This window comes from Doryrhamphus excisus, chromosome 20 (genome assembly GCF_030265055.1).
Source record: "Doryrhamphus excisus isolate RoL2022-K1 chromosome 20, RoL_Dexc_1.0, whole genome shotgun sequence".
Taxonomy (NCBI): Eukaryota; Metazoa; Chordata; class Actinopteri; order Syngnathiformes; family Syngnathidae; genus Doryrhamphus; species Doryrhamphus excisus.
The window spans coordinates 15,967,890-15,993,211 of record NC_080485.1 but is presented as its reverse complement, the minus strand read 5'-3'; the positions used below and the strand labels follow the sequence as shown (position 1 = coordinate 15,993,211).

Here is a 25,322-nt window from a genome sequence, read left to right as displayed (position 1 = left end):
TGACTTCATCATCGCTGTAAACATTCCCCCGCAAACATCTCAGAGACCGTCTCGTCTCGCCTGACCCTCGCAGTTTGATGCTGTAAATATTTTCATCAAAACATCCCCCGCCTGCACGCTTTTTTCTACGCCGTCCTTATCTCCGACACAATCCCCGCGTGTACTCGCGGAATCCCTCCGTACTCCGCTCAGGCTGGGGACCGATTGTCAGCGTTTGTTGTCTAAGGGAGGGGGAAAAAAAGGAAAAAAAGGAGTTTACAACCTGGCCGTTAATCCCACGTCTCCCGTGTCTCCTCCATTGATGACTCACCCGCCTGAATTATTTACTAATCCTGATTTGTGCTCCTGCCAGGACCGGTGAGGAAAATGTCCCGTCGGAGGGAGTGACATGACTGGAAATCAATTGCCTTCAGAGTGTGTGTGTGTATTGGGGGGGGGGGGGGGGGGGGGGGGGGGTACTCTCTGGGGGTTAGGATGGAAGTGACACACTGCAGCTACGAGTCCAATTGTCATGTGGTGCCAGTGGACTGTTCTTCCATCCAAGTGGGCCATGATGCCCACACTCAACATGACACACCGTTTAGTTGGCCTGCACTGACTCCGCCCCCTTATTTTTCTTTATTTAATGGACCTCCAAGGTAGGACCCCCATTTTGAAATACGACAGAAATCTGGACTGACTCTACTTGAAATGCAAGATGGAGGACATATATGGAGACAATGGAGTACTATATTTTTGTACACGTTGGCAGGTCTGCATTGAAATGAAGGCCTTGGTTCCCTGACGCCTGGAGAATGAGTTGGCAGAACGGGGCTTTTGGCCGGGTGGCTAGCGCTGCTTGACTGACTCTCCTTCGGTCGCCCGAGGTTTGAGGGTGACCACCATGACCACCATGACCCATCCATCAGGAGATGGTGTCCAAGACGTGACTCGTAAAGCCGGATTGTGAGCCGAGGAGGTCCAGCACCTTCCTCCTGTTCAACAAAGCATGGAGGTTCTCCCCTCGCATCCCAACAAGGCTGCCTGATTGACAGCCCCCAGTCCTCCGTATGTCTGCATGAAGCCTGCGTGCCGCCCCCCCCCCCCATGTAAAGAGTGCTGCCGGAGTCAGGAGTAAGACTCTGTCACAGTGATGGTTTTTTTCCAGGCTTGCAGGAATGAAAGAAAGCAGGTTTAAAAGAAAGCCCCGCTACGCTCGTCTGTCGTGACTGACAGGTGCTTCTTCGCCAAATGTCAGCTGTCGGACGCGCTCAGCGTCGACGCTCCTCAGGGGCGTCGCTCGCCGTGACAGCAGCCTCGCAGCCTCGCAGCTCAGCAGCCTCGTCGGCGTAATAACACTCGTAAAGGTTCGACGCTCTGACCTTTTCTCATAATCGCGTTCATATCGACATTCATCGCACACGGACGCCATTTGCAGCCACCAATAAAAGCTCTGCGGCCATTTACAGGGAATCGAGCGTTAACAATGCCGGCCGGGACAGGAAACAAACCAACTGGTTGATATTTGCTACAGAGCAAGGGTTGAATTTCTGCAGATTCTGGAAGATCTAGAAAGCTTTCTGTGCGTGTTATTGTGTGTAGCTGCTCTATAGGAGCCAACAACTCGATACAAAAGGCGAAAAATTAGCATAATATGTCTTTAAAAAACATTTTGTCTTTAATATATATTTCAACTTTGCTCCTAAAATGATTAAATAATTTTTCTTCATTTCAATTATTTTTCTTCACAAAAAAAAATAATTTTTTTTGTCTTGTTCGGCCACATTTTCTCTTATTTTGACTTCATTGTCATAAAATTAAAGCCGTTTTTTTCCATTTCTGCTGTTTTAATTTTTCTTTAGTAATTTTTAATTTACTTTGGTCATATTTTAACCTTATTCTCTAATTTCTAAAAAAAAAATAATATTACAACAAAAATGTCTTTATAAAAATATGTATTTCTTTACTTTATGCTACTCAAATTATGTTCATTTTCCTCACAATATTACAATATTATTCTCGTAAAATGCTCTTTTTTTCCTCTAATATTTAAGTTTTGGTTTTGTAAAATTTCCACAAATGTATAATTTTTTTTCTGTTTTTTTTTAGTTTTGTGGTTAAATTATGTTTTTATAAAGTGCTGCAAGGCAATAAAAAAGCAGCTGCGGGCCACTAATGGCCTCGAGGCTGCCCTTTGGACACCCCTGCTGCAAACACAGCACGTATGAAAAAAAAGTCAAATTTTTTGAATGAATGTGTTTTTCTTTACACATTTGACCAAAAATCAGGGGCGATGAAAGATGGCGGCATCAGCCGTACGCGCTCACTTCCACTTAAAAGAGTCTGAAGCGTCTTCTAGAAATGGAAGCACTGAGGTTTTCAGAGTGGGGGTGTAATCTGTCACCTGCACTGCAGAATGAATCCCGACACAGAGAGGGCTCTGTACCCCCCCAGCCTTGAGCTGTAATCTCCCGGAGGACTGGGGGGGGGGGGCTCATCAAGGATGTACCACACGCCGTCCACCCGGGCTGCTCACATCCACATCTCATCCACGACCAAATCGCCACGGAAAGAAAAAAGCACCGCAAGCGAGAGAGGCCATATTTTCTTTGGGTGACATCTACATTTTATTTTTAACCGCATGCATGGAAATGTTTTTGACATTTTTATCGGAATACACCGGATCCCCGCACATCCGTATTCACCACCACAAAAGTGTGTGGATTTTTGAATAATTTATAAATACATAATAATTACATAAAAATGTATGTCAGCATAAATACACACGCCACAATCTTTTAAAGGAGACATTTTTAATGTTAAATAATAATCAGTTACTTTTATTGAAAATGTTGATCTGAAACCATAAGGTGCTGGGGGCGCTAGTTTGTGTCAATTAGTCTGGCTGGTGGTCCCAGAGCATCCCCCAAGCCAAAAGAGCCCCTCCGCTGTGTTGGTTAGGCCAACATCTTAAACGGCGTGGAATTTATTTGGATCCCTGGAAGGAAGCAGCGCTCCAAGTGAAACCAGGCCAGATAGCGCCACGCTACAGAATCTAATCTGATGAAACGCGGCGAAACGGCAAACGTGGCCTTCATGCGTTCAGCCACTTATCACTTCCACCCTGCTTGAGAAACGCACCCTCGCCGTCAGCATCAATTCACACATCACAGGAGACACCTGAGATGAAACAAAAGCCTGCAACATTTTTTTGGGTCGTCCGATTGCTATTATCCTCGCAGGGCCGCCGGCGTGTTTAGTGGGAGGATCAGCGTGGATTTGGAGAGACTGACGAGCTGGGATTTGCTTCTATTAGTGAAGCTTCGGTCAGAGAGACGACAGGAATGGATGGAAGAGCTAATACTTTTGCTGGAAACCAGAACCAGCTTGACGGCTAAGCTGTGATTGAATTGCAGGTCAGAAATACTGTAGTCGTACCCCCGTCTTAGTGTTGTTCCCAGAAAGGACTGAAAAGTGGTATACACACGATCGTTTTACCTCCTCAGGCGGTCGGGAAAGTTTGACTCTTTAAAAGCCTTCTGGGTTTTGTATTGATTTCCTTTTGTTTGTCTTGATACGCTATATCTGCGAGAGCCTATTTCATCTCTGGGAGCAACAATTTTCAAACGCGGCTTTGTTTCATTTGAACCGACGACAACACTTGATGTATCCTGTAGAGTCTCGTCTTTAGAGTGCTTCACTTCAAGCCTTGCGGAATGAAACACCCAAATAAAGCTATATTGCAGATTTAGAGACATGTTTTTTTACTACCGAGTATACTTTTCAGCAATGGACAACGCTGCAAAAAGAGTACTTATCGTTGACGTATTGATTCCGGGTTTTTGGCTCCAGCTCGGTATCGAAAAGGATGAATGGTACTGGTACACGACACAAAACCAAATAACCGTTGGACCAAAAAGAGACCACCTTACAGAATGACTAAGCCCCTCCCAAACCTGATCCAATAATCACCCCATCAACAACTAACCAATCGACCGACTGAGCAAAAAAAACCCGATAAGTGATCAATAACTACCCAGCTGACCAAGCAAGAGGCCACCAGAGCGAAGGACCTATTGACCGACCAACCGACATACAAAACAAATGACTGAGACTCCAACGGATCGTCCAACTAGATGACAACCAAAGAACTGCCAAAGCACCTGAAATAATAAGCGACCAACTAACGAATGAACTGAAAGACGGACAAGCCCGCTAGGAACAAAAAAACCAAACAACTGATTGACTGAAGAACCAACGGCGTGACCTCCTAATGCTAGCACGGACTAAGCGACTGTCAAACAAACCATGGCACCAATGGGCCAGTAGGAGATAACGACAAAATGACCGAGCAACTGACTGAAGGCTAACCAACCGGACCAACTAACCAGCCTGACAAAATGACGAGCAACTGACTGAAGCCTAACCAACTAACCAACCGGACCAACTAACCAGCCGGACAAACGAACCAACTGGACCAACTGACCAACCTGACAAAATGACCGAGCAACTGACTGAAGCCTAACCAACTGACCAACCGGACCAACTAACCAACTAGACCAACCTGACCAAATGACCGAGCAACTGACTGAAGCCTAACCAATTTACCAACCGGACCAACGAACCAACTGCACCAACCTAACCAACCGGACCAACTAACCAACCTTACCAACTGACCAACCTGACAAAATGACCGAGCAACTGACTGAAGCCTAACCAACTGACCAACTAACCAACCGGACCAACTAACTAACCTGACCAAATGACTGAAGCCTAACCAATTTACCAACCGGACCAACTAACCAACCTTACCAACTGACCAACCTGACAAAATGACCGAGCAACTGACTGAAGCCTAACCAACTGACCAACTAACCAACCGGACCAACTAACTAACCTGACCAAATGACTGAAGCCTAACCAATTTACCAACCGGACCAATGAACCAACCGGACCAACTAACCAACCTTACCAACCTGACAAAATGACCGAGCAACTGACTGAAGCCTAACCAATTTACCAACTAACCAACCGGACCAACTAACTAACCTGACCAAATGACCGAGCAACTGACTGAAGCCTAACCAATTTACCAACCGGACCAACGAACCAACTGGACCAACCTAACCAACCGGACCAACTAACCAACCTTACCAACTGACCAACCTGACAAAATGACCGAGCAACTGACTGAAGCCCACCCAATTTACCAACTAACCAATCGGACCAACTAACTAACCTGACCAAATGACCGAGCAACTGACTGAAGCCTAACCAATTTACCAACCGGACCAACGAACCAACTGGACCAACCTAACCAACTAACCAACCTTACCAACTGACCAACCTGACAAAATGACCGAGCAACTGACTGAAGCCTAACCAGCCGGACCAACTGACCAACCTGACCAACGAACCAACTGACCAACCGGACCAACGAACCAACTGACCAACCGGACCAACTGACCTACCTGACCAACCGGACCAACTAACCAAGTGCTATTTTTAAGGGTGAGTTTTTAGCAGTTGATGACAGCCATCGACCGTAAAGAGCCCATTTGCGGCAGACTGCGGTGCTGCAGGTGTCGTGGGATCACAAGCAGGTCATTGGTAGAGGTCATGCCTGAGTGGTGGAGGTGCTTGCAGTTCTGGCACCCAGAGAGGGGTCCCCAATTTCAGATCAAAACGTATACTCCAAAATGCATCCTTTGCTCTGCAGCTATTAGTCTCTTGTGTTTAGAAGGTGTAGCAGCTAGATGAATTTGATCTGTATTACCGTTCTTTATTGATTGGCAAAGTCCTTCCATCCGCCCCCCGTTTCCCTGCAGCAGCTGCGTCCTTCAGATGTGGACCAACACACTGCAGCAGGCAAGAGGCGCATGAAAGGAAGCATTTATTCCCCACCTTCTACTCAATTACAGCACACGTAGGCCTTTGGTGAGCGGCCAAAAGCGCCTCACAAAGCACCAGCAGTCCCCTTCAAAAAACCCCGAAAAAATAACAATTTCTCCCGAGACGGCGCGTCTGCTTCATGGACGCACCGCTGGACTGTCTGCAGTCTCACGGCTGATCTGGGCTGCGATTAGGAACGAGTGGCATGATGACGAGATAGACTAATGGCTTTTTCATGAGCTCTTATCTTCGTTCGTATACGCATCAAGTGCCAGGACGCTTGAACGCATCGCAGGTAAGCTACTTCTGAAATGACTTTGGACTTCGATGGAGGACAACCAAGTCAAAGTCGGACGATTTGGAGTTTCAAATAAAATAGTTTGTCGGTCCCGGGAAAACACTCAATTATTATGAATTAGCGGTTAGCTTATTTTTACACTTGTATGATATTAGAAAGTGCAAAGCATGCATGGAATCTCCCCTCCTCCCTTCAATTTAAAAGTGTTTTTCGTCTGTACGTTCAACCTTGGTTAGCATATTCCCCGCTTAGCATGTTTTTTGGTTTACATTCAAATTGTGCCTTGTTTTGTGTACATTCTCAGGTTAGCATGCAAACTGCCACGCGTCTCGTTATTAATACACTGAATTAGTCTGTGATATTTTAAATCACAAAACGTCCTTGTTAGCATCATGTTAGCGTGCTAAGCGTGAACGTTATTGTTGTGCGTCTCACTTTCCCGACTTTGCGATGAGTTCACGGCTTCATGTGTTTCTAATTAGGTTCCCGGATGCTGTTGTGGTCGTGACATCACAGCCAAGATGGCGTCAGCTCCGAAAGCCAACTCCGGGGAATGTCGACATCACCACTTCATTTCAAAAACTTGTTTTGCGTTAACATTTTTGACTTTCTGGAACAGATTGATTGGATTTACATTATTTTTTTCAGTTAGAGTACGTTTTGGTTAGAGTCTGACCTTGTGGAATGGATTAATGACACAAAGAAAAGTTCCACTGTTTTTAGTTTTAGACTTGTTTTGCGTTAACATGTTTGGCTTTCTGGGACAGATTGATTGGATTTACATTATTTCTTTTAGTTAGAGTACGTTTTGGTTAGAGTCTGACACTGTGGAATGGATTAATGACACTAAGCAAGGTTCCACTGTTTTTAGTTTTAGGCGTGTTTTGTGTTAACATGTTTGGCTTTCTGGGACAGATTGATTGGATTTACATTATTTATTTCAGTTAGAGTACGCTTTGGTTAGAGTCTGACCTTGTGGAATGGATTAATGACACAAAGCAAAGTTCCACTATTTTTAGTTTTAGACTTGATTTGTGTTAACATTTTTGCCTTTCTTGAACAGATTGATTGAATTTACATTATTTCTTTCAGTTAGAGTACGTTTTGGTTAGAGTCTGACCTTGTGGAATGGATTAATGACACTAAGCAAGGTTCCACCGTTTTTAGTTTTAGACTTGTTTTGCGTTAACATTTTTGGCTTTCTGGGACAGATTGATTAGATTTACATTATTTCTTTCAGTTAGAGTACGCTTTGGTTAGAGTCTGACCTTGTGGAATGGATTATTCACTATGCAAGGTTCCACTGTTTTTAGTCACTATTTTCATTTTGCGTAACTAAAACTGTCAACATTGTCCTAAAAACATGAGCGTGGATCCACAGGATGACGGCTGGTGTGCGGAAGACACATCCTGCAAGAGTAAAGCCTGCTGGAAGCTTCCCCGAGTGCCTTGCTGCATATTTAATATCTCCATGTGGACGAGGCGTCTGATGTTCCGGGGAGCCGGAATGGTGAAAAATGAAGTTATTAAGTAGCAGGTACAGACCGGACCGGACAGGAATGGGAGAGGTGTGCTCATTTCAGATAAGGTTTTTTTCCCTGCTCTGTGAGGCCAAGGGAGGAGAATTGAAGTGAATTGGGGGGAGAAAAACAGCAAAAACGTCATCATCATCATCATCATCATCATCATCAACACAGCGCCCTTTATGCCAAGCTCACCCTGACGTGCATGATGGATGCCACCAATAAAACAGCTTCATACTGAGAAACTGGCAATGCTGAGCCGCTATTCATCATCCACTTTATATCACATTTGAGTTCCAAATCAGCAAACGCAGAAACTTTGCTCCCATTTCATGGATCCGTGATGTCACATGGAGAGTATCATTTTCCCAAGGGAAACGGATCCAAATGTATGCATTCAATGTTCTCTCCATACAGTAAGAAATAGTCGCCGTTGGTATGACCTAGTTTTAGTAGGATTTGCTTCTCTTTAGAATGGCAATGAATCATACCAGGTAGGATTTTGCTAGCCTAAATTGGCTATGTAATAGAAATACATTTAAATCGCGTATTTTAACACAGGTTTTCGTACACAATGTTGGCTTTCCTGCAACATGGCATCAACAAACTAGTCCACCCTCTTGTACTATATCCATATCACTCCCCACTTGATGCCGCGCATTTTTATCAAGTGCCATTGCTAAATAATAATAATAAATGAAATAAATATATTTAAATTAAGAAATATATATATTTAAATAAAAATATATATATTTAAAAATATATATTTAAATTTAAAAAAATATTTAAATAAAAAATATATATATTTAAATTTAAAAAATGTAAAATATAAAATATAAAATTGACGAAGAAGGTAAACAATTGAATTCAATCTCGCCAGGATGTACGGGATATGATTATTCTCCATTAAATGTATCCGATCATATTTGCGGGTGTCTGGGACAGATTCATTGGTTTTGCTTAACATAGGAGTGAAAAACAAGTTATTTTCATTACTTTTGCTATTGTGTCTCCGTTTCAGCCAGCCCTCAGAACCATTTGAAAATAAGGGAAAACGAAGAGAAATGTTGGTCTGACTTTACCAGCCACAGGATGTGTTACGCCGATGTTGGTGTTGCCAAGTCGGAGTACATTTTTTTTCCCCTGAATCTGTGGTAAAGGAAAATCAACAAGCGGTACGATTGAATGAAATCAACAACCTGAGCAGACGGCTTCTACAGAAAATGCTAGAATGTTCATTGGGGGAGGTGTGATCTTGATGAAGGCCAGACTCACATGCCTAGACACACAATGCTATTTGAATCAGGTGATAAGCATTTGGAGGATTTGTTTCTGTGTATCCTAGTCGAAATACACGTGTAAATAAATACCGTATTTTCTGGACTATAAGTCGCTCCGGAGTATAAGTCGCACCAGGCCAAAAATGCATAATTAGGTATAAAAAAACATACATAAGTCACACTGGAGTATAAGTCGCATTTTTTGCGGGTAATTTATTTTCCAAACTACTTGACTAAAACAGACATTACGTACTCTTGGAAGGCAAGTTCTAACAATAAAAGAATAGAGAACAGGCTGAATAGGTGTAAGATATGCTAACACAATGGTTAGCTGGTTACCAGTGTTTATGTGACATGAACAGTTTTTTGATTTATATAATGAAAAATAGCAAATAGCAAAATATAGTCCGGAAAATACGGTATATATATATATATATATGTTAGTGGATACAGATATGAATGTACATATTTCTTGATTTCACGTATTGGCTGCCTCATAACCAGAAGAGTTTTTCGTTGTTTCGCCAGTTTGTTGTTCCTGTTTGACATCACTCTAATTGTAGTTGATTTGACATCATTCTGTTAGAGTGTGTTTGGTTTGTTAAAATAAATAAATAAATGAACACTTCCTTCCTGGTTCTCCTGAATTTCCTTCCCCGTGTGGATTGGGTGCATTAGTGGAATGAAATGTTGAGTGCACCTGTCAGATTAAGGGATTGGATTCTATTATTTGTTGACTGTAACTGTTAAATCTAATCCTCTTGTCTTCTTGGGAATAGATTGAATTGGAGCAGGGATGTATTGGAAGTGACAGAGACCTCTTATCCCCATTCTGCTCTTCTAGGGTTAGTACGGGAATCCATATTAAATATTTACAGTACTGCTGCTTGTGTGTTGTGAGGGAGAGACGGTGCGCATCTCGTGTTTATGGAAGGAGCAGGAGAGCTCCTCTTTCATGCGGCGCAGCTTTGATTATTGCTTTCCAGTGTTGGATTAATATTCAGCATGCGGCTCTCCGAGGGCCGTGCGAGTCAACATCAATTTGTGTAATCGGAATACCTATGACGATGCCGCTGAGTGCATGTAATTCCCTCAAGCGCTCATTTTCCAGTTCAGACTGTGCGGCAAAGGCTGATTGCATATTATATTTGATTACATAAAGCCGGCCGCACCTCTGTCCTCGCCGGAGAGGAGAATTCCCACTAAAGGATGCGCCGCATCTGCTCGGAGAGGAGGATAGAGTCGTCAAACTCCCGGAGATGCTCGCTCCATTTCAACACCGTAGTGCACACAGATTGCCGTTGCTACGGCAGCAAGTGCTTGCTATTGGTGAGCCACCCCCCCCCCACCCCCAATCCCTCACCCCCCTGGGAGGCTTCTCCCGTCATCACGAGAGACACCATCACCTTCACCGCTACCGGTTTCAAACACGCTCGGATCGTTGGCTGCGCATGCAAATGTGGCGAGGCCACACGCACAAAGACGATGGCGAGAGACGGCCAAGGAGGAAGCGTGTTTGACGATGAATTACAATCATGACATCTTTACACACGAGGGGATGATCTTTGATCGTGCTGCATTTCTATGACCAGCCAAAATAAAAATGTCTATGCAGCCATAACTGCTAATGCGTAGCCACAGGCAATGTATTCCACCGGGCATCGGCCAATTGCTGTGATTATTAACAGCTCAGTTTTACTTCTGTTTTCGCTACTAATTCGTTAAAAAAAAAATCTAAAACCAAAAGTAAAACCTCGTTTATCACAATTCATTGGTTCCAAACCCAACAGTGATGAGTGAATTAAAAAAATAAATAAATAAAAAACATGGCGCCCTAACAACTATCTCAGTCAGCAGTTTTAGCTGCTGATGATATGTAGTATTCTGTACTGGACACTAGGTGTCAGTAATGTTACATTGATGACACGTAGTCACTGCAGGAAGTACAGTACAGTAGGTACATACAAGTATAGCATGTCCTATTATGTCTACTATATTAGGTAATATCAGTGTAAAGGTAACTATAGGGCTGTTAGTTCATGTCTGGTGGGCTCTAATATTTAAATATATATATTTAGAGGGTTGTAAACAAAAACAACAACTTACAAAATATACAATTTATAAATGAGGAATCCCACTTTGCAGAAATTCACGTAACCACGGTCATTTCGGGAACCAATTAAGCAATATTTGGACTTGCAAAAACAAGATACAAGCAACACAGTTCTGAGGGCATCCATGTTGTTTCTAACGTAAACACAGGTTGTGTGCGATGTCACAGCATACTTTGTTGAAGGCAGTGATGTTTACAAACATATAACTCTGGGTATTTGCATCCATACATAACCAGATTTGTCCTCAAATCTTCATTTTTTTAGTGCCAGATAGCTGCGATATCTGATAGGTCAATGAGATTTATGAGATACTCGCCTACGTATGGACAGGGCCCCGATTTAAAATTGTGGAACTATACAATATGGGACCTTTTGTGTACTCCGAGTAGTTTGGAGAGCTGTGGTTGGACGGTCAATTACGGTCAAAACTCCATTTTTGTACACTCCTGTTTCTGATTTGGTTTTTGTCTCGGTTTTCAAACAGTATTTGTACATAAACTACTTTTTTACTATATTAGTGTGACTGCTAAATAACCTGCCATGGGGCCAACAAAATTTTCGAGTGCATTTTGATGAAAGAAGGTGAGAAACTACCGAATTCAACTTATCAACAATCAGCCAATCTGCAGTTCTGCACCGTTTTCAGCATGTAAATCGAGAATTATTGCCCATAAAATGTATTTATGTTCATATTTTGTAACAGATTCCCTATCGGAAAGGTTTGAGTTCCACCCAACCAGAAATACCGAAATGCTACTTCATTATGTGCAGAAAACTAAAATAATTCTGCAATCTGTAATGTCGTCCTGCAACTTCTCTTGGTTGGGGGGGGGGGGGGGGGGGAGTGGATTGTATGGTGATATGGGATCACCAGCGTCAGCCCCCGTTTCTCTCTGCAGCCTGACGAGTGTTGGCTTGTATCGAGAAGACCGACGCTCACATTTCCCGTCCTAGAATGATAGCGCTCATTTGCTGCAGGACCCGCCCCAGATCAATTAAAACACAATTAACTGGACTCATGTGGAACCTAATCCAACTCGCGCTTGTTCAAATCCTATTGTGGGGTTGGGGAGGGGGCGGGGGGGTCATTTGTAATCATGTTTCCAGAGCTGGAGGCAACAACCATACATATCGGTCGCCGATGCATCGAGAGAACCCCTGCAGGCGTTGGTTGGGGGTGGGGGGGGGATGGGGGGGTGTAATATGCACATCAATCCATCTCCACCCCTCTGCTCCACTTGCTTAATTCTCTTGTTTAGGAAATCTCCCGGGACGGGTGGCGGGAAGCCGAGGTATCCTGCCCCCATGAGATGGGAAGGAACCAACAGGCTGCCTTAATTCCTTAATTGGTCCAATGAAGATTTAGGAGGATGAGAGGCAGCAGATATTGCAGCTTCTGGTGGGACAAAAACATCAGACGGAACCCCAGCATCCGCATCTTGAACACCCATGAACGCCAACAACCAAATGAAGCACATTGAATGGAACAGAGAACCAACAGCTTCGATATTGACAAGGCAAAGACGCATAGTTGTTTTTATCCGGTAAACAAGTTGCCAAATTGCGCATTGGTGTGTTTTACTGGCGCACTTACGTCTCTGAAGCGGTTCCAGTGCTTGATCTTGCGGCTGTATTGGGAAATGGTGGACAGCCACTGCTCGTCCTCCATGAAATTGCCCGTCTTCTCCGCCTCCTTGACGCTCCTCGCGTCGGCCTGGAGGCTGAGGCTGAGGCCGGAGCCGAGCTGCAGCAGCAGCAGCAGCAGCAGCAGCGGCACGGAGAGGCGCACCATGTCCGCCATGTGGAGCAGCTGGGGCGGCCGAAGATGGAAGAACACGTCGTCGCGCTCACACGCACACACACACGTACGTACGCACGCGCCGGCTCTCTGTTGTCCGCTTCGGGGAGGAAGATGAGGAAGATGAGGAAGAGGAGGAGGAGGGTGCCGTGGATGCTGAGGCTGGAATGAGAAAGTGATTAGCTTCGAGGATGCTCTTCTTCTGCGGGGAGGGGGGAGAGGGAGGGGTGTAGCCTATGTAAATCTTCTATGGGGGGGTGGGGGGGGGGGGGGCTGCTGCACGTGGATGGTCACCAAATATGTTTGCATGTGGGTCTGTTTACAAAGGAAAACTACTCATGAATGCATGTGGACTCCAACTAGAATGTTTACAACTGAAAAAGTCACCATCGTCATGCTAGCAATGAGAGGTCAGTGAGTGTGATGATAACCATAGAACAGGAGCAGGACCAGTGGCATCATTAGGCCCATTTTATTTTCTTAAGCCCCCTAAATAATTTGATATTTATTAATAATATAATTAATTATATTATTATTAATGATGAATAATAAATATGACATAAAATTTAAATATTAAATTTATATCAATAAATTTGATATTTATTAATAGAATTAATTATATTATTATTAATGCTAAATTATAAATATTAAAGTATTATTAATATTAACAATTTAATATTATTAGATTTTTTAATTGATTTCTTTAATTGATTTTTTTTACACATTTTTTATAATTATAAATATTAAATTATTATTAATAATAAAACTATTTAATACTAATTAATACTTTGATATTTGATTGATTTGTTAATTGATTTTTTTACAAAACAAATTGACAAATTTTATATAATATGGCAAAAGCAGGCTAATAAGCAAGCCAATAAGCAGGCTAATACTAACCTACTACTACTAGTAGTAGTAGTAGTAGTAATCAGAAGAGTAATAATGATAATAGTAATAATAATAATAATAATAATAATAGGCTCATTCACAATATAATAATGATTATTATATCACTGATCACTGTCCACTGGACTGGACTGGTTTTGCAGTATAGATTGTGTGTACTTGTGTACATTTAATGGTGGCCTAAAACTATTGAGTATCTCTACTAAATCTGTCCAAAAGTGGGAATGTTATATCCCGGTTCTTGTTCCTTATTTGTTTTTTGGATTTTTTTTTTAATGTCTACTACATTCATTCATATCCTGTGCATCCCCGGGGGCTAAGCCCCCCCTGTCCTTAGAACCTAGTGACGCCCCTGAGCAGGACTGTAGTACAAACCTCGGTCATCATTTCCAACAAACAACTTGCCCAAATTTAGCTTGGATATTGTGCAGTGGGGGTTCCATAGCTATGGGGCCGTATGGGCAATTGCCAGGGCGGCATCCTCTTGGGGGTTGCCGGGTAAGAAAAAAGAAAATCCCACCGATTGTGTTCAACTCCTTTCCTGAAGTCTGGATATGCCTGGCAGATCGGCACCCTGTACCCACCCACCCCCGTCCCCCCCAAAGTTCAGTGCTGGGCCTCAGCCTCCAGTTAAACACAAGGTTTAAAACCTACTTTGTTAGGATTGGCGTACAGCCAGTAGAGAAAGCACAAAGCAAGATGGAGAACAAAGGCCTAGGAAAGAAGAAACAACACCAAACCAAAGTAGAAACCAAACACGGCAGGCAAAGCAACACAAAAGGAGCTGCTGGGAAAAAGCCAGGAAGGTGAGATTTACCAGTAAAAAAACATGGAAGAAAGGCAGCTAAAGGTGCTAATAGAGAAACAATAACTTACCAGGATGCTAGGAGAGAGCGACCGGCGAGAAGCAACACACACACAAAGTCCTGGTTGAACGAGGAGCATCCATGAAACATCTGACAACGATGAAGCACCCAGCACGGCTTCAGGAGACCTGATTGGGATCGCTCTCAGGTGTGTGGAGGTGACTCCACACTGGCAGGACCGGTTTTGATGAAATAACCGGTTAGCTTATCAGCTTGTTAGCTAACTAGCTTAGTCTGGAAGCAATGAACTCAACCACTGTAGCTCCCTAAAGCTAGCTTGAAAGCTAGCTACATGTTGAAAGCTAGCTAAAGCTAAGTACACGGTTAGGTATCATCATTAGGTGTCATTGCCAAATTAACAAAGCTAAAGGAACCAAATTAGTAACCAACAAGTACCAACACTAGCAAAGAACTAGCGTGATTAGCGGCTAGCAAAGGTTTAGCCAAGTCCAACTGATCTCCGGTTGGGACGGCTAATCACGCCTCAGAGATACAAATATCTAGAAACAACAGTAAAGGGTATAAAAGCATTTAAAATAATAATAATAATAAAATATTTAACGGTTAATCTAACTAATTTCTTTTACAGTCTAATCTAACTAATTACTTTTACTTGAAAATACATCACCGACTTCATAGCTAATCTGCAGCGCAGCGAGTTACTTTTACTGGTAGCTAGTTACTTTTGTAGTGGAGTAACTCATTTAGTAACTCAGTTGCTATAGTTACTCAGTAACTATGACTAATTACTTTTTTAAAGTAATGTTTCTGTGGTAAATAAGTATGATGGCGTACTTTGTCTAAAACAAAATGGCAAATATTCCATTCCTAACGCTACACAAAGTCATAGGATGCTAATTTATTTCATATAGATGCTTAAAGCTAATGCTAAAAGACATCACCTGTGCTTGTCCATATTTTAATACATAAAATGCCAATAATCTGCGATAAAGAAACGATCCAAACAGCCTTTTGTCCTGCATGTTCTTGTTTCCATGGCGCCAAATGCTTGAATCCGAGCACCAAAAGCAATAATCCTGACAGAGGAGGTAAATAATTCATAGTACGGCACTAAAATGAGCAATGGCTTCACTCCAGGACAAGTCCCGGAGAGACGACTTATAAATAATGACGATCCGGATCCCGTTTTTCTGTTGGGAGTCTTGCGGTTTCACTTCATGGAGTCGCTATCGACTGCTCGGGTGCCATCGTTCACCAATGAGCGATGACAAGCGATCAATACCCACAATAATTGTCATTCCTGGACACGACCGAGTGGAATGTACAGGACTCATCGGGAATGGGAATGGGAATGAGCGCAAATAATAAAGAAATTGGTCAATTAGGTCACATGACAGACTTCACAGCCTGATAAAAATAAAAAGTGCACATGTCAGCAGAAAGCAGGGTGAGAGAAAGCCAGCAGGTCCGTTTCTGCTTCCTCCAGCAATAAATCACGAGTGTCGCAGTTGCGGCTCGGCGGCGGTGACACAAAGCCGCACGGACACGCATGTGAACACGATGGCGCTGACACACGGCGGGAGTGGTGACTGATGAATGATTGGACGCTGAGGAGGTGACACAACACTTTGTGTCCTCTCTTTGATGGAATCAAACACTGTAGTGGGGGGGGGGGCGGCATCCAGAACCTAAGGATCTGTGCAGGCAATGCAGATTTTTTCATGCTTGCCCCCTTGCCCCCTTGCCCCCTTGCCCCCTTGCCCCCTTGCCCCCTTGCCCCCGACCACTTACATGTCTAAGCACAAAGGTGACACAAGTGCTCCAGTTAGCCGTCTTTTAGCTCGCAATTCAAAGAGCACAGAGGGGATCTGGTGGTGACTGGGTCCCTGATTTTTTTATGTTAAGCTCCTGCTGGCTGAATCGAGACATGATCTTCAGGTTTTGGTTGCAGGTTGCATCAGAGTGTGAAGCAGCCAGGATGAGAATCACCACCTCCAAATCAGAGTCCATGATCCTCTCCTGGGTTGAGTGATCTTTCCAAGCGAAGGTGTTCGAGTGCCTCAGGGTCCACGAGTGACTGAGAGGTGGATTGGTGCAGTGATGTTGGTACCAGACATATCGAGATATTGATTATACGGCATAATTATTGCACAAATACGCTGGCCACAATAACAAAAACAATATCAGTATCTGGTCTGACCACATCTTGCCTCAAGTACCACAGCCATGATGTAGAGTAGTAGTACTCGAGCTTAGTTTTATGGTATTATACAGTGTTTATTAGAATATTTATGTATGAATGCATCGGTTTGATTTATGTTCATTCATCTGAACATCCAGCAGGGAGCAAACAAAGACATCCAGCGATGCCGCTTCCAACAGCATGCGGTTGCTATGGCGACGGCACAGCAACCTCAAACTGGGACTGTCGTAACCCTGACTTTATTCTGACGTTATTGCTGCAATGTTGCTGTTGAAAGTGGAATGGAAACCAGGAAGTAGAGCATGACAAAATGTCTGTTTTACATTCAAACTGACTAAGTTGCTTCGCTTCAGGCCAGCCGCTTCATATATAATACATTTACTACCAAATGGGAGGTGTGGGGGTGGGGGGGGCTTTCAGACACCATGTTTTGCATATAAGGTGCTGCAGCAGTGAAACAAAGAAGACGGTACAAACATTTAGAGATGGTTTTATTTGAATAGGTGTTTCCAAGCTGGCATATTAAAGCAGTATTACTTACAGAAACTGTTCAAACAAAGGCAGCCTTGGGAATACTTCAAATATTCTCCATGACTTAGAATTCAGGTCAATGATGGTGGTTCTATTGTTTTGTTCCTGCAGGTGACGCAACAAAGAAGAGCTCAGGGACAAAAGGTAGCAGGTGCTTCTTTGTGGTACTTTGTCGCCACCTAATGGAAGTTGAAAGTATTACATGTCAAATCGGTGACTAAACTAAACTAAACTAAACTAAACTAAACTAAACTAAACTAAACTAAACTAAACTAAACTAAAATAAAATAAAATAAAATAAAATAAAATAAAATAAAATAAAATAAAATAAAATAAAATAAAATAAAATAAAATAAAATAAAATAAAATAAAATAAAAATAAAATAAAATAAATAAAACTATTAATTCATTCAACACAAATAAAATAAACTAAAATACACTAAACTAAACTAAACTAAACTAAACTAAACTAAACTAAAATAAAATAAAATAAAATAAAATAAAATAAAATAAAATAAAATAAAATAAAATAAAATAAAATAAATAAAACTATTAATTCATTCAACACAAATAAAATAAAATAAAATACACTAAACTAAACTAAACTAAACTAAACTAAACTAAACTAAACTAAACTAAACTAAACTAAAATAAAATAAAATAAAATAAAATAAAATAAAATAAACTGCAAGTTTATTGCTTTTAAAAATTAAGTTGCTAAAATATACTTAATTGATATAGCCATGAAGATTTACTTATAAATGTGGAAAATTTACAAGACAAACCGTTGTACATGAGGAAAAAAAGTTGTAAATGTACGAGACAAAAAGCTGGGCATTTATTTGACAAAAAGTCGTACATTTACATATACAAAATGTAAAATAAAGTTGTAAATAAAAATGTTGTAAATTCAAAAAAAAAAAAGTCATAAATATACAAGAATAAACTCGCAAGTAGACCAGAAGAAGAATAATACATTTACGAGACAGAAAATGGTATTTTGGGACCCCCTTAAAATGTATTTCTCAATGAAAAGATACTCACTTGAAAATATGGGCTGGCTTTTTGAGCTGAACTTGTCCTAACATGTTCGCTGGGATGTTTTCCAATGTGGTCCTAATACTCTGTAGTACAATTGAATACTTTCAACTTCAGTATAACTTCAGTATAAATTAGTCAGGATGTATTTAATGAAGTTACTATATAAAGTTTTTACTGGGTGTCTCACATATGAAAATACACATGAAGAAACGCGTATAACACAATTGCAGGGTATTTGTTCTTATATCTAGATACAAAGTAATACTTTGTATCGAACTACTTTGTATCTAGTAATACTATTCCGGCTGTCAACACTCATCATTCATCATTCCTTCTTCCATTCGGTTGCAAAATGCGAATACGCAGGCTACGTGCAAAACGTGAGGGTGCGTTTGATTTTGATGCCATTCCTCCACAGTCTCACCACTTTTCTTCTTTTCGTCTTCATAACTTTTTCAGAACGCAACTTTCTCCGTAAAATGTCCTCTTTGTGGGCATTATATGCTGCTTTCTTCTTATTAAGTGTTTTATGGTGTTGTTAAAAAGTGCCGTTCCGAGAATGTCAACTTTTGTTGTCGGGGGTCTTTGCCCCCTCCGGCCAGTTGAAACGTTACCAGGCAGATCGGACGCTGAGGACGTGAGGTGTTTGCTGATTGGCGGAGAAATCCAATGGGCGGAGCTTTGTGGCTTGCCTATTTAACGCTTTGTTCCATTGTTGGCTGCTTGTGTTTTCCAGCTGGGTCCTGCTCAGGGGGGGTCGATAGTTGCAGAGAGGACCTAACAGTTTGAGGGTACCACTTTTTTTTTTGCACTTTATTACTCGACACGCAAAAATGTCGTTCTCTTGCGATCACTCTTTGGATGGGAGCTTCCCTCCTTCCCCGGCGGAGGACGAGGGCTCCAAGCGGCTGTCCTGGGGCAGGCTGCTGCACAGGCTGGCCGAGCTGAAGGGTTCCAACCAGAAGCTTTCCACACAGCAGTGCAACAGTGAAACTGGTGAGTAGTAGATGCATTGTTATTGTTTTTGTTTGTGCATCTTTGTGATTGTTGCCTTTTTGTAACACTTTTTTTTGTTTTTTTAAATTAAGGTTCTGTAGCAGACATGTCCCTGTCAGAGTCTGAGAGCAGCTTCCTCTGTTACCCCCTGGAGGAGACCCTGGCTGCAGACGTCGTAGCCACCATTGCACAATCCCTCCACCAGGCGTCCCACGTCCTGGGCTGCGGCACAATCATCATCCCAGACCCTTTGCTGCACCACATGGGTCAAGAACTGGTCCACCTGGCGGGCAGCGAGCCCTGCGGCCTGAGGGGAGCGCTCATAGATCTCTGCGTGGACAAGGGAGTCCCGGGTGAGCCGTGTCCCGTGGATCAAATCGCAGTGGACGCGAGCTTGGTGCCCACTTTCCACGTCACGCTGGTGCTGAGGGTGGAGTCTGGGGGATTGTGGCCGAAGGTGCAGAGGCTCTTTAAATCGGAGAAGACGTGCCAGTTGCCTGCCAGGCGGTCTGTGAGACTGAGCTCCGGTTTCAGGGCCATGAAGAGGAAGTTGTATTGTTCAGGGGAGCTGCTGGTTGAAGAGTGCTGCTGATCACCGCTGAGGACTTTCAAAATGGCACTAAGCGCACCATCCTTAGCTGGTACGCAAGGCAGCTCATCACCTGTGGGGGACTTTTTTTTTTTTGAAAACAAAAGATGTAAAGTTATGTTATGTTTTTTTTTTTACCAGAAATAAATTATATTTTCTATACATAACATGTGTGGTCTCCGGCATGAAATACATTCCATCATTTTGACCAAATTTATTGGAAAAGAAAAGCATTCTACTTCTTCAACTTCTTTGAGCTTGTTAATTTAATAAATAAGGTTTACTTGTGCAATCACTTTCATTGATCTTGATCCGACGGGCTGCTCAGCAAATTCACTTCATAACATCATTTTCAGAATAAATGATATTCTGCACTGTTAAAAAGTCTAATCGATATTTACACTAGAGAACTATTAAAAAAAAAAAAAAACATACTTTCTTCGTGAGTGGCTCAAGACATACGAGAAGGCCGAGAGGTTTCTCAAAACAAACGAAAGAAAGGGAGAGAGAAAAGCTAAATCTTAGCAGCTTCATTCACCAGACCACCAAAACGGACCACGTGGCCGTCCTGAAGAGAGGAAAGAAAAACGTTTTTGTGGCCTGCGTGTACGGGAGGTCAATCGACGGGACGACGGGGAAGCTGAGAGTGGCTTCCCTGATGAGGTGTGCCGCCCACGGCGGTGCGGAAGGCGTCTTTTTCTTCTCTTGGTTTGCGGCACAAATACACTCCGAGTGGTGGCTGGGCTCCAGACCGAGTCCTCCAAAAATGATTCAAGTACCAAAGAACCTAGAAGAGAAGGAAGATGAGCTTTTGCATATGGCGCATTACGTGTTAGGCTAACAAACATGCTCAGAAATACAAACAAACTTCTTTTTGTGTGTTTGTTTGAAGTCGCACGCAAGATCTTGATACTCTTTTTCCCGTACAAGTGGAACCTCGGCGGCACGGTGGTCTAGGGTTAGCGCGCAGACCTCACAGCTAGGAAACCAGGGTTCAATCCCACCCTCGGGCATCTCTGTGTGGAGTTTGCATGTTCTCCCCGTGCATGCGTGGGTTTTCTCCGGGTACTCCGGTTTCCTCCCACATTCCAAAAACATGCTAGGTTAATTAGCGACTCCAAATTGTCCATAGGTATGAATGTGAGTGTGAATGGTTGTTTGTCTATATGTGCCCTGTGATTGGCTGGCGACCAGTCTAGGGTGTACCCCGCCTTACGCCCGAAGACAGCTGGGATAGGCTCCAGCACCCCCCTGCGACCCTTGTGAGGAAAAGCGGTAGAAAATGAATGAATGAATGAAGTGGAACCTCTACAGTTGAACACCCCTGAACTGATACAATTGCTAATTCGAAGCACAATGTCAAGAACGCTACACCTAGCAAAAAGACAGCTCCACTACGTAGCTTTACCCCTTCGCTAGTGGCGTGACGCACTGTGAGCGAGTGTGTGGTAAAGCATAAGAATGTAAATAACAATATTGCTGTAGCTTGTTTAGTATGGAGGTTTCTTCAGAAGGTGCATCCCATTACGTGCATTCTTAGGTGTCTCTTTTTAGCTGTTCTTATAACTTTAGAACACATAGAAAAGAGAAAGACGCATGTTCACGTCTCATGTAAGGACTGTGGATTGCCTTGACAAAAGGCTGACAAGGGAAAAATATGCACGAGTGTGTCCCGTCACTTGTACGAAAAGTCTGGATGTTCAAATGAGGCGTGAAGAATGTTTTTATTGTCATGCTATCAAAAGAGAAGCTAGATTTTTACACTTGTAGGACAGTTTAGAATGTACAAATTCTACGACTTTACAGGAAATAAAAGGGTTTTTACGATATCAACAGTTTAAAACTGGAACAGATTGTTTGGATTCCCATTATTTCCTATGGGAAAAATGTTTGGAAATCCCAAAATGCACGCTGGAAGTGTTTGTGATGCATCTCAGAGACAGGCAGAAGTGTTGTTGCCCAATGCGCAGACTAACATTAGCTTCAAGGAAGTTGCTTTTATTTCACCGGTCAAAGTTCTACTAGTCACATGATGCTAGTGAGCACTAGAAGCTGTAGTCCAACTCCTCCTGTTGGCTATTAACCAGTAACACGCAAATACAACATGCTAAATGCTATCAAGGACTCAAAAAACCTTACCCATCTACGTCTGTCTGTCATCTATCCATCCAGTATGACCTGAATCTCAGATAGCCGGTTGCAACTGGGAGTTCCCATCTTCTGCGCCCTTTGGTACAGCTCGGAGTCGCCGAAATAGCGAGCGCGGTACATGAGGCCTTCCTCTGAAATGAAAGAAAAGCGTAAGGTGCAAAGCCGACTTCCAGACGCATCAACACGACACTCACTCTGCTGCTTCTCCTTCCAACAGTTGTTCCTGAGGTTGGAGATGTAGTCCTCCTCTACCGTCCTCTCCAGGTTCTTCAGGTTCGTTCCGGTGAATTCTTCACTGAAGCGCTCGCTCACATAGAAAGGCACCTTCAGGTGGGACGTATGCCTTTTGTGAATGTACCCAGCCGACCTGGCGGAGAAGACGACACGTTAGAACGGCGACCTGGTGGATTTAAAAAAAAAAAAAAAGGGCGAAAGGCCGCGCACTCACGGGCGGTAGCTAAGGCTGTAGGGAGGCTGCGTGACCATCAGCTGGCTGAGAGCAGACACCAGGATGAGAATAAGGATGGGCATCAGCTGGACAAACAGAGCGAGACCTCCCTGTTCACAGAAGGAAAACAGCATTAAACCATTACATTGCTGTTCAACTACAGGAAATACTGCAATATATACTGCAATATATACTGCAATATATGCAGCTCGCTCCAAAGATATATCAATTATGACTTACATCTCTCTGCTGCTCTCGTCTTTCTTGCCTATTATGGTGTGCGAAGTGCATTCTTCCATTTCTGTAAACATGTACGTTACCTGGAAAAGAAATAGTCAATTAAATGCAAGCGCTTTACACGAATCCCAACATCCCAACAGTCCTCGCTCGCTACATCGCAGTTGGAATATTGCTCCCTCATTATGTATCGTTACACATATTTCATGCAGTACTGTGGTCACTAGGCATCAGTAATGTTATGACACATGTCGTTAGATTACATTACCTTTCACAATGACTGAGATCGGGTGAAAAAGAGGTTCTCATTTCATGTGGAAGTGGTACATTTTTTTGCTCCTTTTTCTTCACTCTGTATGAAACGTTTCCGTAAGTAAATTGGAGAGGCTAAATAGTTAGCTCGCTAGCTTGCCATGCTAGCGGCGACCGTCTCTTACGTCCCTGCAGCGATCTCGTAGCCCGCATAATGTGATGTAACCAATATTAGGAGTGTATTTCACGTCCACAGGGCTCTAATAATGTTAAAAGCCACATTTAGAAAGTCATAAACAGTTTTTTTTTAATGCGCTAACTTTCTTATAGTAATTTCTGACTTTATTCTCAGAATATTTTGACTTTATTCTTGTAAAATTATAACTTTTTTCCACAATAAAAAATGTCCTAAATTTACAACTTTATCATTGCGTTCTCATATTACGACTTAAAAAAAACAACAACTTTTTCTTTAATATTTCAACTTTATGCTACTAAAATAATACTAAGATATTATTCTGGTAAAATTTGTTTTTCTCATTAATGTACAACTTTACACTTTATTTTTGTAAAATTACTGCTGATTTTTTCATTCATGCTAGTGATGTTTTTTCATATTAATTTATATGCTATTAAATAATAAATAAATAATAATAATAATAATAATCAAATAACAGCCACTGGCCACACATTGACCACACCTGCTGTGTAATATCGTCCCTTGAGAAAATGATGAGTGTGTGCTTATTGATCAAGACGGGATTGTGTACTGACTTGATGGGAATCCTCCACCAAAGAACATGTTGAAAAGGTCCTCTGGTGAAATATCCGCTTCAAAGTCGCGGTGCTGCCTGTGTCTGCTCGGGTGCGACCTCTCCTCCCCATACTGGTCGTACTGCCGCCGTTTGTCAGCATTGCTCAGCACGGCGTACGCGTTTCCGATGGCTGAAACGAATCAACATCACATGTGAAGCGAACTCTACGTGCTTTCATGTCACGGAGCTGGATCGTTTCTTCTTTTTACCTTTAAATGCCTCCGTGGCGCCAGGCGCATGGTTTTTATCAGGGTGGAACTTCAGCGCCAACTTCCTGTAGGCTTTTTTGAGATCATCGTCAGATGCTGTCTTTTCTACGCCGAGGATTTGGTAGTAATCTTTGCAGCCTTTAATCCTGCAGGGAAGACCGAACATGGACTCTTAAGAAACCATTCTCTGTGTTCTTGTTGCCTGGTCTATTGAGTACATTCTCAGTACATGAACTGTAAAAAAAATGCAAATTATATTGGGTAATAGTAGTTTAAAGGTAACTATAAGGGTGTTGCTTCATGTATGGAGGGCTGTAATAGTGTTAAAAACTGTATTTAGATCGTAAACAGGTTTTCTATTATATAAATATTCCATTTATAAATAAGAATTCCAAAACTTGTTAGTCAGGTCTAAAAATTATTGTGATAAACGGGGGATTACTGTACTACTAAGTGCTGTTTTATTATTTTACTGTGCAGTCTTTGGTCCCATGACAAACATACCAGATAACCTCATTAAAGTATATTTTTCCAATTTGTGCAAACAGGTGTAATACTCAATAAAAGTCAGGATTAATATCTGTGGATTTGCACTAGATCTCATGAGATTGTGCAAGTCCAAACAAACGCTGTGATCATGCAAACATTGTTTAACTGGCAGCATAATGAAATGCAGAGAGCAAAACAAACACACTGACTTCCTGACCGCCTCCAGCTGTTCTGCGGTGTAAGGTTTTGCTGATTCTGCGTGGCCCTGTGCGGACGTTTCTGCCTCTTCTCTGTGGTGTCGGTGTCTCATGGTGGGTCCTTCTCCGTTAACAGTTCCGCCATGCTCGTCCGGAGGCTTTCCATTTTGCGACAACCTCTCCAGCAAGGCTGTAAAACAGAATGAGACGGATGTCAACCCCTATTCCTCTATGCTAATTAGCACCAATCAAATTATGCTAACGGCTACTAGCGCTGCAACTGGTAGCTTTCGTCCACCGTTTTGGCGTGAAAATAAAAATACGCCGACTTACTTTTGGCCTGCTCCGTCGGAAACAAACGCTCGGCTTTCTCTAGAAACTTCCTGGCCTTGTCTAGTTGGTTGTTGCTGACTGCGTTTAGAGCTATTTTAATGCAACGCTCTGCTTCGTCCTTGTTTGAGTCCATTGCTACACGGCGGAAGTATTTACTTGCGCGTACTCTGGACGCTTGGTGATGACGTCACACAAAGCTCAATTTAAAACT

At 42.5% G+C, this 25,322-nt stretch overlaps 3 protein-coding genes across 3 annotated transcripts in view; 1 reads left to right on the top strand and 2 right to left on the bottom strand.

Annotated features, from left to right (window-relative positions):
- The window catches only part of spock2 (SPARC (osteonectin), cwcv and kazal like domains proteoglycan 2), a 29,399-nt gene extending 14,567 nt beyond the window's left edge, over positions 1–14,832 (bottom strand). Inside the window, exons 1-2 of the mRNA XM_058059278.1 lie at positions 14,670–14,832; positions 12,681–13,046 (exon numbers count right to left, since the gene is read on the bottom strand). Of these exons, the coding sequence (XP_057915261.1) occupies positions 12,681–13,046; positions 14,670–14,738 (435 nt within the window). The 5' untranslated portion in view covers positions 14,739–14,832. The remainder of the gene's footprint in view (positions 1–12,680; positions 13,047–14,669) is intronic.
- LOC131108316 (DNA damage-inducible transcript 4 protein-like) lies at positions 14,467–20,159 on the top strand. The gene is made up of 4 exons (XM_058059286.1): positions 14,467–14,599; positions 14,673–14,807; positions 19,132–19,391; positions 19,484–20,159. Exons 3-4 carry the CDS (start codon positions 19,229–19,231, stop codon positions 19,981–19,983), a joined length of 663 nt encoding a protein of 220 aa, XP_057915269.1. The 5' UTR covers positions 14,467–14,599; positions 14,673–14,807; positions 19,132–19,228; the 3' UTR covers positions 19,984–20,159.
- Positions 20,160–20,161: 2 nt separating this feature from the next.
- On the bottom strand, positions 20,162–25,303 carry dnajb12a (DnaJ heat shock protein family (Hsp40) member B12a). Its single transcript, XM_058059281.1, has 9 exons — positions 25,112–25,303; positions 24,791–24,968; positions 24,093–24,238; positions 23,843–24,013; positions 22,820–22,899; positions 22,580–22,689; positions 22,326–22,498; positions 22,120–22,262; positions 20,162–20,767 (listed from the first exon to the last, which is right to left on the bottom strand). The coding sequence occupies exons 1-8, from the start codon at positions 25,242–25,244 to the stop codon at positions 22,141–22,143; spliced, it is 1,113 nt and encodes a 370-aa protein (XP_057915264.1). The 5' UTR covers positions 25,245–25,303; the 3' UTR covers positions 20,162–20,767; positions 22,120–22,140.
- Positions 25,304–25,322: the final 19 nt, after the last annotated feature.

Coding starts and splice junctions, on each gene's coding strand:
- LOC131108316 (XM_058059286.1), top strand. CDS start 19,229: ATGTCGTTCTCTTGCGATCACTCTTTGGATGGGAGCTTCCCTCCTTCC. Junction 19,392..19,483: donor GCAGTGCAACAGTGAAACTG/GTGAGTAGTAGA, acceptor TTTTAAATTAAG/GTTCTGTAGCAGACATGTCC.
- dnajb12a (XM_058059281.1), bottom strand. CDS start 25,244: ATGGACTCAAACAAGGACGAAGCAGAGCGTTGCATTAAAATAGCTCTA. Junction 22,900..23,842: donor TGGTGGAGGATTCCCATCAA/GTCAGTACACAA, acceptor TTTCTTTTCCAG/GTAACGTACATGTTTACAGA. Junction 22,499..22,579: donor TACAGCCTTAGCTACCGCCC/GTGAGTGCGCGG, acceptor CTTCTCCGCCAG/GTCGGCTGGGTACATTCACA.